Raw genomic sequence first — 13887 nt, 5'->3', positions numbered from 1 at the left:
GCGTGCAATTGACGGCCGGGAAAACAAGCAGAGAGGGAGCCCATGGTGAGAGAGTATAGCGGAGCGGCGCCCTAGCCCGCAGAGCAGGGCGGGGCGGTAGCAGGTCTGGTATTTAGGGTGGTGGCACACGACGTTTGATGCCCATCGGAGATAACCATGCTGCTGTTGCTGCGAATGCGTACCGCAGCAGAGGCTCTTGAGGCTTAAGAGGCTTGCTCAGATACCGCGCCGAGAGCGGCGCCCTGTTGTGGCAACGGGCGCATCGACTTCGCGCATGGCCGGCGCACGGTCCTCGGGGTCGATCGTGCTCTCGATGCTGTCCTTGATTCCGGGGAAGACGACACGCCATGCGTCGTGGGAGAACATGAAGTCGAGGTGCTCGTACCTGCAATCATAACAGGGGAGGATCAGCAAAGAGTCAGCGCGCAGCGCAGCGCAGTGCAGAACAGAGCAGAGAGTGGAATATGCGGCCACTCACCCGTCGAGCTCGACACAGTGGACTATGTCAACGTTGTGCTCATGGCGCTGGAGGCGTTGCGCGAGCGGCTTGCCGAGGACAAGTAAGTCGATGGTGCCGTAGTACATCGAGTGAGGCGGGAAACTGCGCGGGAACCAGGGCTCCTGCATGCGAGGGTCGAAGATGCAGCCGCGCGCAGCCCACGCGGCCATGTACCAATACAGCAGCTCCGACGACGTCGGGACGGGAAGCGAGCGGAAGACCTTAGGGATCTGGCGCTTGGGCGTGAGGCGCATGTGGAAGCCGAACATGTACGAGAACATGACGTAGGCTAGGTGGCCAAAGATAAACGATGGTAGCACGCGCTGAACCAGCGCGATGGCCGGGATGAACTGTTTGATGCCAAACACGAATGACCACCATTTGCGCGAGCGGAACTTGCGGATCAGCGAGAAGGGGAAGCGGCGCAGCACCGGCCCAGCGTACACCGAGGGACCGAGGGCGACAAAGACACTAAGCCGGTCCCCAAGCTCGGGGCAGATCCCCGGGGAGAGGGCGAGGTACATGCTGCCGGATCCCTGCGAGTGGCCCACGTACGCAAGACGCGGATGCGCCGTCGCCTCGCAGATGAACTCGACGACGTCGCGCAGGTCGAACGCCAGCTCCTTGAGGCCCCAGGCCCAGAAGCGCGGGTCCGAGCGGGAGAACTCGGTGTGCCCAGCATTGTAGTTAGCGCGGATGTTGGGCAACCAGACGTCGTAGCCCTGGTCGACGAGCCAGAAAGCGAGGGAGCGCTCCTCGTTCATGATAAAGTGTGACGAGTTGCACAGGATGCCGTGCTGCAGCACGACTGGGTAGCCAGCGCCGCCTGGACGACGCGGGTCGCTGATGCGGTGCACCTTGAGGATCCAGCCACCCTCAGTGATGACCTCATGCTCGTCGCAGCGGTAGCCCCAGTACTAGTAGCAAAAGGAGTAATAGTGTCAGAGAACGACAGAAGGGGTGGAAACAGGAGGAAGTGTAGGACGAAGTGACACGACACACACCTCAGCGTAATACTGCACCCTGCCGGAGCCTCGCTCCCCGGTGACGCGTCTCTCGTACTCGCGGTCTGCTTTGGCGCGAGGCGGGGACCTTGCGAAGGGGTTAAGGTAGTGGGCAAAGCTGGCGATAACGACAAGGCCGAGGGCGCCGAGGGTAAGGAGGAAGGAGATGAACTGTCCGAATTGAACACGGAGCTTGCTGAGCGTGCCAAAGTTGCCGTAGTCCTGGACAACGTGGTCGAAAAACGGCATCTCGAGCGGTGCCTCGTGCGTATAGTCTTCGAACGTCGGATCGAAGAAGGGCTCCTGGTGCGAGGGCTCGCGCTGCAGGCCGTTGGCCTGATGCGATGGTCGGGGCGACGCCGTGGAGCTGGGTAGGCCGCCCTCGCCCCTGTACGGGTGGTAGTTACCAAGGTCATCGCCTTCGGTGTGGATGCGCTCGACGGAAAAGTCGTGGCCACGCCCGCGGAGAGCACGGCCGCCGGCGTCACCAGCAACATGCTGATCTGCGAAAGGATCCGCATGGTATTGCGGCTGTTGGTGCTGCTGGGAGCCCGCTTCGGCTTCATCATCGTCGCGCACCCGGGTGCCGGACTGGGAGCGAGCGGCGTAGTCGATGTACGACATGGTCTCGGATGCGCTGTGGGTAACTTGGCAGGAGGAGAGCAAGGGGAAAAGGAATTGAGTCGCAGCGCAAGGGCAAAGAGCTGGCTCAGGGAGGGCTGCGGTAACAGTGTGCGTGCGACGAATCCGTGGTGAAGCGATATGTAAAGAGGTGGAGTGGAGAAGGTCGAGATCGCTTGTTCGCTCGTTCGCTCTTCCTTCGCTCGAAAGGGCGGTGCGGGGGGGGGGGAGTCGGACAGGAGAAAAGGAGAAAAAGTCGCAGCGGTCGCACTACGCACGCCTCTCTCTTGCTTGTGCCTTTCTCGACAAGGTTCCTACGAGCAAGGGGGGCGGTGAGCTGCGGATGATCAAGTCGATGGCAGCCTGCCTGATGCTGATTGGCCAGGGCGATACCGGATATCGGTATCCTTTCTTGCCAGTGGTGTTGAAGACGACGAGCTGTGGTGGTCATCAGCCCAAGAGGCAGTGTAGCACTGCACCAGTGTCTCACCCCTTCTGCGGTTGGCTGCAAGCGGAGAGCGGGGCAGAGTGCCCCCGTCTGGCAGGTTTTGGCAGGAACTACACCGCACAGAATCGCCCCACAGAAGAGCAAGGGGGTAAAAGCGGGGACACGGCTGTCATGCCCTGGTGCTGGGAGACAGCACTGTCGCCAAGAATAGGAAAAGAAACACTGACCAGCAACCGCCCTCTTGATTTTGACTTATCTCTCTCTCGTCTTCGCCGCCCTCACAATCTCACCATACACCTCTAACCCTTCATTCCCCAAAGTCCATAGTGGGAGCTTGCAGCGCTCGCAGACTGGTTGCAAGCGGACAACATGCAACGGGATGGAGTTTGCCCACAGTCTCTACACCCCCTGCACGTCAATTAGAATCTGGTGGAAGAGAGACTCGTCATCTCAGCAGATCGAAGCACTGAGGCGCGTGCATACTCATACACGGTGCCTACAGGTGCCAATCCTCCAGCTGGCTGACCGAGCTGCGTCCCTGCTTCCCCTCTCGCGCAAAACGATCGCATCCTCAATCGCTCTCTTAAAAATTGGAAAAAAAGAAAGAAAATAATGATGTCGGAGAGTCGCTGACCGCGGCGTCTCAAGCAATCGGAAGGCTGGGTATCTGCTATCGGCACGGTGGCCACTATGGGCACGTGACCAGAAACCGAATACGCGTCTCTTTCATCGGCTGTGCGCACGCGTCCCCCGTTCCGCCCACAGTACATGTGGTGTGTGTGTGTTGTGTGTTGTTCTTCCCGAGGCAGATGGGCAGGTGCCACTGTGAGTGCCCGTGCGAGTCTGTCGGCGGGTATGTACTGTAGAAGCTGCTTTCAACATCAATGCAAAGTGGTCCATCTCATGAGAGCAGACACACACCCACACAAAGAAAGAGAGAGCGCAGAGAGCAAAGACTATCCATCCGTCCACCACGACATCCTAGACCCTCGTCTCTCCACCGCCCCGGCCCCTTTGCTTTCCTTCTTCGACACCACCGCCACTTCCTCCTTCACTCTTGCGACATCAGGAAGGTATCACGCTCGGATTTGCTCGTCCTCGTCGCTGTCGCGGTCGTCGCCATCGTTGTCGGCACTCTCCGGGTAGCGAATCCTCTCCAGCTCGATCCGACACCGACCGACTGTATACCTTTACGGCCGGCCCCAGCTCGGGCCCTTTAGCTCAGTCGGGCTCGTCATCCCAAACCACCACTGCGGCGTGCTGTACACGCACCGTCCTCACCTGCCCCGTCGCACTTCAGAAATCTGTCGGCCACCATGGCCCACGCAAACGCTATCGCCGCTCGCGACCAGCTCCGCAAGATCCAGGCCCATGCCAGCAACGCTGCCTCGGCACTGTCCGAGCGTTATGCTCCGAACGTGCACGCCAACCATGCTGCGCTCAAGTCGTCGCGCCAGCAGCCGCAGCAGCACCAACAGCAGATGACCGCAGAAGAAGATGGAAAGCACCAGCAGCAGCAGAGGGATCGCGAGGCGGAGCGGCTGCAGCGGAAAGAGAGGGAGGACCGAGAACGAAAGCGCCGAGGCGACAAGCCGGACAGCAAGAAACCCGTCCTTCCCACCGCTCCGGACATGATCGTCGACTCCCACGGTGTCTCGTACGTGACCGGGCACGTACTAGGGCAGGTGAGTTCGCAGTTTTTGTCTAAGGGCTGTCGGTTTTCACGACGGGATGCTGACAGCCTGTCCACTCTTCCTTGTAGGGCGGCTTCGCGCGCGTCTACATGGCGACCTGCCCGCAGGGCAACGAGTACGCCTTCAAGGTCATCCACAAGGCCACCGTCTCGTCCTCCAAACGCAACAAGTCCAAGCTGCTCGCTGAACTCAAGATTCACAAGAGCATGAAGCACAAACACATTGTCCGCTTCTTGGATCAGTTTGAGGATGAAGAGAATGTCTACTTTCGCCTGGAGCTATGTGCAAACGGGGTTAGTTGCTTCTCGCTCTGTTCTCCTTTACACTATCGTGAGCCTAGCCACTGACTTTAACCCGTGACGGCTGCCAGAGCATGAACGATGTCGTCAAGCGTCGTGGTCGCTACTCGGAGCCCGAGTCGCGCTACCTGATGACACAGATCCTGACCGGATGTCAGCACATGCACCTTAACTCGGTCATCCACCGCGACCTGAAGCTCGGCAACATCTTCCTCGATGCGTCGATGAACGTCAAGATTGGCGACTTTGGGCTCGCCGCGCTGCTCAACTTCCCCGAGGAGCGTAAGAAGACTGTGTGCGGCACGCCAAACTACATCGCCCCTGAGATTCTTTACGACCAGGGCGACGGGCATAGCTTCGAAGTGGACATCTGGTCCGTCGGCGTCATTCTGTACACACTCCTGATCGGCAAGCCGCCGTTCCAGACAGACAATGTGCAGAAGATCTATGAGAAGATCAAGCGAAACGAGTACGAGATCCCCGCCGACTCGACCATCTCCTCGCACGCGCGCGAGCTCATCGCCCAGATCCTTACGCCCAACCCGGCGGAAAGGCCGACGCTCATTCAAATCATGGACCACCCCTGGTTCTACGCGGGGGCCGTCCCGAGCAGTCTGCCCGCATCCGCATGCAGAAAGATGCCCGTCTTGCCGTACGTTTCGCCGGAGCAGTCGCTCAAAAACTTTGCGCAGATCAAACTGGAGGGAGAGTGGAACCCGCACGCGGATGATCTCATCGAAGAGGACGACGAAGACGACGAGGAGTACGATGACGACGAGGAAGAGGGCAACTATGCAGACGGCGGTAACGGCAGTAACGCGCAGCGCGGATCGCACCAGCAACGAGCGAGCGTCAGTGCCACGCGTGCGGCGGACATGCGAAGCCGTCTGCGAGAGATGGAAGCGCTCGAGGACCAGCGCGCGGCCGTCAACAGGGAAGCCGAGCGTGCCATTCAACCAGGCAGCCCGATCAGCACGCTGCTCAAGGTTGGCCAGCAACCGCTCATCCGCGCCCCACAGCAGCAGCAACAGCAGAGTCACTACCAACGTGATCAGCGCGCCAGCAGCGCCCGACGCGCCGCTAGCGGCCTCGCGAAGCAGCTGGGAGCGCTCAGCGTCTCACGTGCCGCCTCGGTTAGTGCGCACCAGCTGCCACAGTACCCACAGCAGCAGAATCAGCAGCAAATGGTGCAGGGTGGCGCTAGCAAGCCTTCGCGCGCGTTCGACCTTGCCGCCGAAAGGGAGAGCACAGGCCCACTGCCAGCCACCAACAGCAGCAACGGCAATGGGATGCTCCCACCGCAGCGCAGCGCGCCGTCGTACCAATCTGGAGGCGAAAAAGTGACAGAGGACCGACGTGAGCTCAACCACAAAACCCGTCTCGTCGCTGGCATGACCGCGGCGCAGGGCAGCGCCGTCAGCCTCGCCAGCGTCGAATCTGGCTCAACGCGCCGGGGCGCCTTCCACGCTGGCGGTGGCAATCATCGCGTTTCGCAGCAGCATGCATATGCGCAGGCGCAGACACAGCCCAAGCCGGCGGCTTTCACCGAGCTCATTGTGCATCGTCTCAGCGCAGCGCTCGATGCGTTCGAACAGAACAGCATGCTCTCGCTGCACGACGCCGAGGGCGACAATGTCCCGATGCTTCCCGTCGAAACGCAGGTCAACGAGGACGGCACGATGCGCCGCTGCCCGCCGCTTCCGAAAGCGTTCGTCGTCTCGTGGCTCGACGCGAGCGACAAGTATGGCCTCGGCTATGCGCTGAGTAACGGCTCTATCGGCGTCCATTTCCGCGATAGCGACAGCATCGTCCTGGCGCCTTCGACGCAGTCGTTCGAGTACGTCGCACAGAACAAGCGCATCAGCACCGCAAGCACCGAGCCGTCACCACCGATCGTCATGCATCGCAAGAGTTTTGCCATGCCGGCCAGCGATGGTGACATGGAGGCTGATGCCCACGACACTGCGGCCGCTGCTCAAGGACAGCAACAGAGCCTGCGGCACAAAGCAGCGCTGCAGGGCATGCCGCCGACAGTGGTGAACAGGATGGAGATCCTCATGTCCTTCACCGCAGAGATCACCGAGCGCCTCTGCGGCGGTGGGCATCCACTCATGCAGCGCGAAGACTCGCTCGTCAAGGACCTGCCCTTCGTGTACAAGTGGTTCCGCAGCCACGAAGCGATCATCTTCCAGCTTTCTAACGACATGCTGCAGGTGAGCACACGGCCCAGCTCCTCCACTCGACTCCATTTTCCTTCTTATCGCTAAAAACCTGTTTTCCTTGCCTTCCAGTACAACTTCTACGACCACATGAAAATTTTCCTCATCGACCAAGGCCTGACCATCGCTGCGATCGTACCGTCCGAGCACATCCCGGGCAAGCAGAGACTCTACACCTGGACCCTCGCCGAATTTGTCTCGATCGCGCTGCAAGACCGCTCGGCGCGCGAAGCAGCCGCTTTCGAGGAAGCTGAGCGCCTCGGGCTCGACATGCCCACGATCGACATGACCACTCCACGCGAGCGGAGATTCGTACGGCGTCTCATGCAGAAACTCAAATTTTGCCGCGACGTGCTGCTCGCCACTGCCAGCTCACGTACGGGCGTCAAGTCGAACGCGACGACCACAATGGAGAGCGCACGCGAGGCCCTTAAACGAACGAGTAGCGCGATGAGTCTGGCAAGCACCAACAGCGGTCGCAGCATTGCTGCAGGTCGGTAACGTCTCGCACAGGCGCAAGACGTCAGTGATTCTCCGGTGCAAAAACCCCTTTGGCCTCTTTCTCGCCGTGTTCAAAAGTTCACATTAATCATCAACTCATGGAACGACACTTCATATTACAATGACATCATCTCTCACTGCATCTGCCATGTACTATGCCTCTAGAATCCGACGCTGATCAAGCGCATCAACAAGGTGACTTCTATATCGCTTGCTTGTGAACCGCATATGCAGGTGCAGAACATGCTGTACGTTGCGCTATCATGAATCTGCGAAATACTTTTCGCCCAGTGCAGCGACTCGCTGTATGAGTGTCTGCAGGTCGGACTCCTTGGTGCTAGGATGAGTGACGAGGCGCAAAAACTGCCCAGATTGACCCGGTAGCGGAGCAAAGTCAACGGCAAACATGCGCTCGCTTTGAAGACGCTCGCGCACTTCGATGACAGCTTGCGAGAGCTGTTCGGTGCTCAGGCCTTCCTTGTATGGGCGGAAACAGACTTGCAAGAAACTTGATTCGGGCGGCGGGTAGAGCACCAGGCGCGGAGCAGCGGCTTTGACCATGGCAATCGCTTTGGCTGCCAACTCGAAGCCGCGATCGACGTGGGCGCCTAGGCCTTCCTTTCCATAGCGCAGCCATGTCAGGTAGAGCTTGAGCGCATCTCCTTTCCTCCCACAGCCGAGCGTCTTCATACCGGGATTATCGCGCATATCGGCTGAATGGAAGAGGTAGGATGCGGCTAGGGAGTTGCCTTTGAGTGCCTGCTTTCCGTGTTTGAATATGAGGAATGAGCATTGAAGAGGGACGTTTAGCAGTTTGTGTGGGTTGATGGTGAAAGAGTGGCACGAATCTATGCCGGAAATGAGGTGCTTCCAGCGTGAGGAGAAGAGCACGGGCCCGCCCCAGCTGCCATCGACATGAAGCCAAAGGTTATTCTGCTTGCAAATCTCGCTGATCGCTTCAAGATTGTCGAAAGACCCTAGAACTGTAGTTCCTGCCGTCGCATTGACAAAGAACGGGAAGCCCTTGTGCGAGGGACGCAGGTTATGAAGCATCCTGTCAAGCGCCTCGGGATCCATGCGCCCGGAGGGATCGCAGGGTACTTTGATGACGCTTTCAAGCCCCAGACCACAAGCTAGCGCAGCTTTCTGGATTCTGAAGGAAAACCCCACTGTCCATCAACTTCCCTCGCGTTTTAACGATAGCTCTGTATACCACTCACGAATAGTGACTCTGGTCGCTGGTGAATATCAAAGGCTTCAGGAGCGAGGCGGAGGACACTGTCTCGACTTCTGACTGCCCTGTTACGTGCCGACCCACAGAAGCGTCAGCAGATCCGGGAGGAGGCAAAGCCTTCAGACGATTGATGTCATCTAATGCCCCGAGTATGCCTGCTTCTTTATATGAGGGAAACATAGTAGCTAGTGCAGTCTGAATTGCAAGTGTGTTTGATGCCGAACCGCCAGGCATGGTGAGGCCGTCCACTTGCGACTCCTCGTTACTCCCAGAGCCCGCTTCAGACCATCCACACAGTCTACCGAGCTCTTGAACGCACATTTCCTCCACAAGGCTGAGCACGGGACTGGAGCTGAAGACATGGCAATTGGCATTCAGGACGGAGAGTATCAGGTCCGCAACGAGTCCAATTGGCTTTGGCGCAGCGTAGAGCTTGTCGAGAAACCGCCCAGTCCATGGGTTGATGCTGTTATCCAGTACAGTCCCGATCAGCTCTAATAGGCCTGTTCACGAGGAACTTTGACCGTCAGCAAATTACCCACTGTGCGATAATGTTCCGCACAATCACACGTACCCTGTTCAGAGAGGGTATGGGACGACTGTGGGCGTTTCGCATGTTTTGATTCCTCTTCCAGAAGCACATGAGAGCCAAGAGATGATATTGAAGGAATAATAATGTTATCCCTGGCTTCTTTCGAAGTAGGCCAGCGCAGGACGGGTGCATCTTCACGCTCGCCTTTCCGGATCCCTGCAAGGCGTAGGGAACCCCATCAAGCGAAGTCAGCTCGAGCGAATCCTTGATTTCGCGAAGGCTTCAATGTGTCCAATGAGTTACGTACATTCCAACACCCGCTCCAACGCGGGGCGAAGGAGTGTATCTATTTCAAATGAAGCTGTGCCACCAGGACCACTTGATAGTTGTGGCAACCCGTTGGCACCCGTTACCATGGCAGCAATGTTGGAGAACCAAGTAGCGATTCTTGCAGCGTACAGTAAGAATCCATGCGATTTTTCTTCTTTAATTTCCCAGTCAATTTCCACTTGCCGTGCTTCAGATCATCCACGTCGGCAGTACCTTGACTAGTTGAACTACGAAGATCAGACATGGAGGAAAGGCAATGTGAAGGGATATGCTTTCATTCGAGAGAACTGTCGTTGATCATAACTACTAAGGACAAGTCTTACGTAAGCTGTTTTGGCATATGGCCGCGCACTCTCATCCGAAAGGTCACCAACGAAACGCGCACGTCTCCAACTTTCTACATGGAGTCCCTGCTCCATACGACAGCCCATCCCTACCTTGCGGGTTGTATAACAACGAGGGTACTACAAGGAAGGGCTTTGACAACGATCCCAACCCAGCAGTGTTCTTGATTTTCAGAGCTCACGCATCTTCGCGTTAGTTCCATGCGTACACACGCGCTCATCCGACCTTCTTGAACCAGCATTCTGCAACGCACGCATAACGACCTTTGAGAAGACCCACGTTGAGACAATAAAAGGCCAAGATGGCGACCACAGCTCAGAAGTCGCTACAAGTAGCAGCGGAGTTGGCGCTTGCAGTGCCCGAGGGAGAAGAAAGCATTCCACAACTTGGTGTTTTGGACGAGGATGATGAGTTTGAGGAGTTCGAGACACAGGGTAAGTTGCAGAATGCCTCCCGTATATATCATGTCAAAGTGCTTCGGACAGGATAAAGAAGCCCAGCGAGGAGTCACAGGGCCCAAAAATGGATTCTATCTCAGGCTTGCTGTGGCACCCTTGCGCCAGAGCCTTTCGGCTAAGGGGTCATGCGAAGAAACAGGCGTAGAGAGATCGCATATCCTGTTGCGGGTTACGAGAGCAAGCTGCATGCGACGGATATTCGCCGTCGTCCAAATCATTTCCAGCATTCGAGATGAAGATAACTGACGCATGCTATTGTATTCGTCAGATTGGTCGGACGCAGACACAGCACTTGCGCACTTGTCCAACAAAGCCGTACAAATCTCCAGTGCAGCTGGCGCGACGGGCGGTCAAGATCAAGGGGCAGCGCCTGGCGCTAGCGTGGGGCTTTCTATTGCTGGCGGCAATGCAACTGGCGGAGGCAGTGCAGGATCCGCCAGTGGCGGACCGGCGGATCATCTATGGCAAGACAACTGGGACGATGATGACGTGGAGGACGACTTTAGCAAGGCCCTAAGGTGAGTCTACGTCCTTTACTGTTGGCCCATTGCTGGTTATGCCTGCAGCGCACGAAGGGATACAGGGCTGACGGAAGATTTTGATCTTCACTTTTTACAGGGCAGAGCTTGACAAGGCCTCTGTCAACCAAGTGACCGCATCATCATAATTCAGCATCAATAGAATGGCGATTCTGCTGACCTGTTTAGTTTGTCCGAGTACAAGCTGCCGTTCCATCTCGCATTGGCTAGTTGCTGCAATGTAACTGTGGGATCCTTGAGTATGAACAACAAGGAGTCTGGTTTAGTGAATGCCCGGAAAATCGAAGCTTCCCTTGGCACAAGGCGCTGTGTCAAGTGAAGAATCACCTGCCTTGTCGTCTTGCTCCACGCATTACTCTCGCAAACGTCAACACATTTGTTGACACGTACAAGTACATCCCTCACCACTCTAATGATATGGACCTTCGAAAGTATTCTCACAACGGCCGTCGGCGGGCATGCACTGCTGTCGACCAGCCACGCCTTACGCAACCATTGGTGTGACATCGATACACCAATCCAGCGCACACAGGCGGCCGCAATATCTCCGTGCGCGCTGAGTACCAATATTACCAGGCGTGCAGTCCCTGCCCCACTTGGCCACTTTTCCGTGCTGCACTGATGTATCAAGAGCCAATCAGCCGAAATTTGCGCCGTTGGTAGAGTTTGAAGCACAGACATTGGCCATCTCTGGTGAGAATGCTCACAGTATCGCTATCTTGTCTTTTGAACCATACGGCAGACATTGGCATGGCCACCAACCGAGACCTAGTATCGAATCTCAGATACCTCGTAAATCCTGTCCACACTCCAGAGGCACAGTGATGGCGTCCTTGTGACAATAGAATGTGGACAAGGCAAGAGCTGCCCTCGGTGCGGATTCGACGCTTGGTTTCGAAGGCAGAAATCTATGCTCAGGCTTTTCCGAGCCTCAGTGGCCTCCCCGGATCGCATCCTCGCCTTCCTGTGGACACTGAGGAGAAACATGAAAGAAAGAAGCAAGCTGGAATTTTCAGTCATCAAAGAGCCAATCAAAATACAGGTACTTCATCTGGCGAAGCTGAGATCGATGGCTGACGCCCACATCACAGGTGAAATGCGATGAGGTTGCCACATACCACAGCCGGATGCGGAATGATCCAGATTTTTGAAGAGGACAACTATATATGTCAAAAGACCTGCCTCGTTCAAGCAAATGTTCATAGGCAACCGTGCATTACGCGATATGGAGAAGCGGCCGCTTTGAGCTCGAAAGAAAAAGACGCTCTCATCGACGTCGGCGCTTATCTCCGAAGAATCAGGCCGGGTTTTGTGGCCGCGGGCGATGTATGGACATTAGAGAGACAGGGCCGTTGTCTGAATATGATCCCGATGACATGATCGATCGTCGTCCTCCGCTAATCTTTGACTTCGACCAGTCGTGGATCAATGTGGGCGACGCATAGTCCACTGCATGCATTCCCAGGGCAGAAACATCTCTATAAAACAGACGTCCAGTGACCGACAGTCCTGTTCGCCGAGCTATACCCCGTAAGTGACGGTATTGCCCATATCTTCTTTCTCGTCCGCTCCGTTCCCCTCCCTCACGCCGCCCAAAAGCAAGGCGCGGCCTTCTCTATCCAACCTGGTATTTCCAACCTGCTCTTTCGTGGTCAGCTGTACAGCAATTTTTGTCTGTTGCCTGGCTTTGACCCTTGCCAGTGCATCTCTCTCGTTAACTGCGGACGGACAAGAACACAGTGACTCGCTTCGCTCCGCTATTCTGCACTTCACAAAGCCGCGGCGGCTGGCAAAGTTGTTTGCATTATCAGGATCGCGCACAATGTCAAAAAAGAGCCAAACTACGAACGGCAATGGTGCCGCTGGGTACGTTGCGCCCGTATGGTTCATCTCCCATGGTGGCCCACCCAGTAAGTCAATGCGCGCTGGCTGAACTGGTAGCTCCATTTTGAGGTTTCACCGGCTGACTAAGTTGCCGACCATACTTTCATTTAGCCATGTTCGACCCGTCGCACCCAGCCTACGCCGAATGGGAGAAATTCGGTCAAGAAATACGCAAGGAACACAATGATGGAAATGGAGGGCTGAAAGGCTTGATCGCTATCAGTGCTCATTGGCAGAGCACCATCGCCGGTGTTCTCGAAGTGAACACAAATGAAAGGAACCCGCTCTACTACGATTTCTTTGGTTTTCCAGACCATTATGTAGGTAATCATCTCCACAAGTGGCATGCACAAGACGGGAATCGTAAGATGACTAATTGGGAAGCCCACATCTGTGTTTACAGTACACCGTCAAGGTCAAATCTCACAATCCATCCGCTTTTTCGACGCTGGTCCTTTCTGAGCTGAACCACGCTCTTTCAACACAGTCAAATCCGTCTCTCTCTCTGCACAAAGCGGTTCCCACGAGCAGAGGATTGGACCACGGTGCTTTTGTTCCTCTCAAAGTCGCTTTCGCTCCATCGTCCTTGGAGGCGAGCAATGGTGGATGGTCCGAACTAAAATCAGCTAAGGTCGTGTCTGCGCTACCTTCTACTCTTCCATTGCTGCAGGTCTCACTTCCACCGTCTGACGACCCGGAAGCGTCCCTCCGACTCGGTGTCGCGCTTCGCACCTTACGCACGCAGCACGGCATCGGTATTTTTGCGAGTGGCATGGCCGTCCACAATCTACGAGAGCTTTTCCTGTACTTGGACATCGAATCTGCCGCAGGACAAAATTCATCTCCAAGCCGCGACAAGGGCGTGTATGCGTCTTACGCAAAGAGCTTCGCGGAAGCACTCGGAAATGCGGTTGGCGCGGAGCCCAAGGCCAAGCAAGCGCAAGTAGGCAATGAGGCGGCGAGGGACGTAGACGAAGATAGTAGATGGCAGGCGGCGAAAGATTTGTTGAACAGAAGCGACTACAAGAAGGCCCACCCTACGGCTGAACATCTTTTGCGTGCGTGCCGATCTGTGTCACTCTGTGCTCGATCTTGAAACTGAACGGATCGGTTCTACCTCCAGCCGTATTTGTCGCGCTCGGTGCAGTGAAATCACACGAAAGATTCGCACAAACTTTTAAATTACCCGAAGGGTCGATGGCTTGGTGAGTCATTGTAACTGACCTCTGTACTCCGTGAATTGACCACTACACCGATGCTGATCGAAGTATTTTCTGGCG

The 13887-nt window shown here is 56.4% G+C and overlaps 8 protein-coding genes across 8 annotated transcripts; 5 read left to right on the top strand and 3 right to left on the bottom strand.

The window, feature by feature from the left end:
- Positions 1-130: 130 nt before the first annotated feature.
- On the bottom strand, positions 131-2297 carry K437DRAFT_150645 (alpha/beta-hydrolase). The gene is made up of 3 exons (XM_013390275.1): positions 1504-2297; positions 479-1416; positions 131-385 (listed from the first exon to the last, which is right to left on the bottom strand). The coding sequence occupies exons 1-3, from the start codon at positions 2125-2127 to the stop codon at positions 217-219; spliced, it is 1731 nt and encodes a 576-aa protein (XP_013245729.1). The 5' UTR covers positions 2128-2297; the 3' UTR covers positions 131-216.
- Positions 2298-3108, top strand: K437DRAFT_150713 (uncharacterized protein). Its single transcript, XM_013390274.1, has one exon. The coding sequence runs from the start codon at positions 2468-2470 to the stop codon at positions 2873-2875; it is 408 nt and encodes a 135-aa protein (XP_013245728.1). The 5' UTR covers positions 2298-2467; the 3' UTR covers positions 2876-3108.
- K437DRAFT_150836 (uncharacterized protein) lies at positions 3043-3803 on the top strand. The gene is made up of 2 exons (XM_013390273.1): position 3043; positions 3175-3803. The coding sequence occupies exon 2, from the start codon at positions 3341-3343 to the stop codon at positions 3716-3718; it is 378 nt and encodes a 125-aa protein (XP_013245727.1). The 5' UTR covers position 3043; positions 3175-3340; the 3' UTR covers positions 3719-3803.
- On the top strand, positions 3501-7462 carry K437DRAFT_253838 (Pkinase-domain-containing protein). The gene is made up of 4 exons (XM_013390272.1): positions 3501-4257; positions 4335-4559; positions 4637-6778; positions 6857-7462. The coding sequence occupies exons 1-4, from the start codon at positions 3889-3891 to the stop codon at positions 7283-7285; spliced, it is 3165 nt and encodes a 1054-aa protein (XP_013245726.1). The 5' UTR covers positions 3501-3888; the 3' UTR covers positions 7286-7462.
- On the bottom strand, positions 7395-9613 carry K437DRAFT_243052 (PLP-dependent transferase). The gene is made up of 4 exons (XM_013390271.1): positions 9359-9613; positions 9094-9267; positions 8506-9022; positions 7395-8438 (listed from the first exon to the last, which is right to left on the bottom strand). The coding sequence occupies exons 1-4, from the start codon at positions 9465-9467 to the stop codon at positions 7547-7549; spliced, it is 1692 nt and encodes a 563-aa protein (XP_013245725.1). The 5' UTR covers positions 9468-9613; the 3' UTR covers positions 7395-7546.
- A 162-nt stretch (positions 9614-9775) lies between these two features.
- K437DRAFT_253835 (uncharacterized protein) lies at positions 9776-11341 on the top strand. The gene is made up of 3 exons (XM_013390270.1): positions 9776-10160; positions 10453-10702; positions 10803-11341. Exons 1-3 carry the CDS (start codon positions 10028-10030, stop codon positions 10849-10851), a joined length of 432 nt encoding a protein of 143 aa, XP_013245724.1. The 5' UTR covers positions 9776-10027; the 3' UTR covers positions 10852-11341.
- K437DRAFT_150706 (uncharacterized protein) lies at positions 10771-11614 on the bottom strand. The gene has a single exon (XM_013390269.1). The coding sequence runs from the start codon at positions 11402-11404 to the stop codon at positions 10859-10861; it is 546 nt and encodes a 181-aa protein (XP_013245723.1). The 5' UTR covers positions 11405-11614; the 3' UTR covers positions 10771-10858.
- Positions 11615-12545: 931 nt separating this feature from the next.
- Positions 12546-13816, top strand: K437DRAFT_219986 (LigB subunit of an aromatic-ring-opening dioxygenase LigAB; the record flags this gene model as incomplete). Its single annotated transcript, XM_013390268.1, has 4 exons — positions 12546-12633; positions 12719-12927; positions 13011-13665; positions 13731-13816. 4 exons carry the CDS (start codon positions 12546-12548, stop codon positions 13814-13816), a joined length of 1038 nt encoding a protein of 345 aa, XP_013245722.1.
- Between the last annotated feature and the right edge of the window lie 71 nt (positions 13817-13887).

This window comes from Tilletiaria anomala (genome assembly GCF_000711695.1).
Source record: "Tilletiaria anomala UBC 951 chromosome Unknown K437scaffold_6, whole genome shotgun sequence".
Lineage (NCBI taxonomy): Eukaryota > Fungi > Basidiomycota > Exobasidiomycetes > Georgefischeriales > Tilletiariaceae > Tilletiaria > Tilletiaria anomala.
Note: the sequence above shows the minus strand (reverse complement) of the source record. Positions and strands in the feature narration are given on the sequence as shown.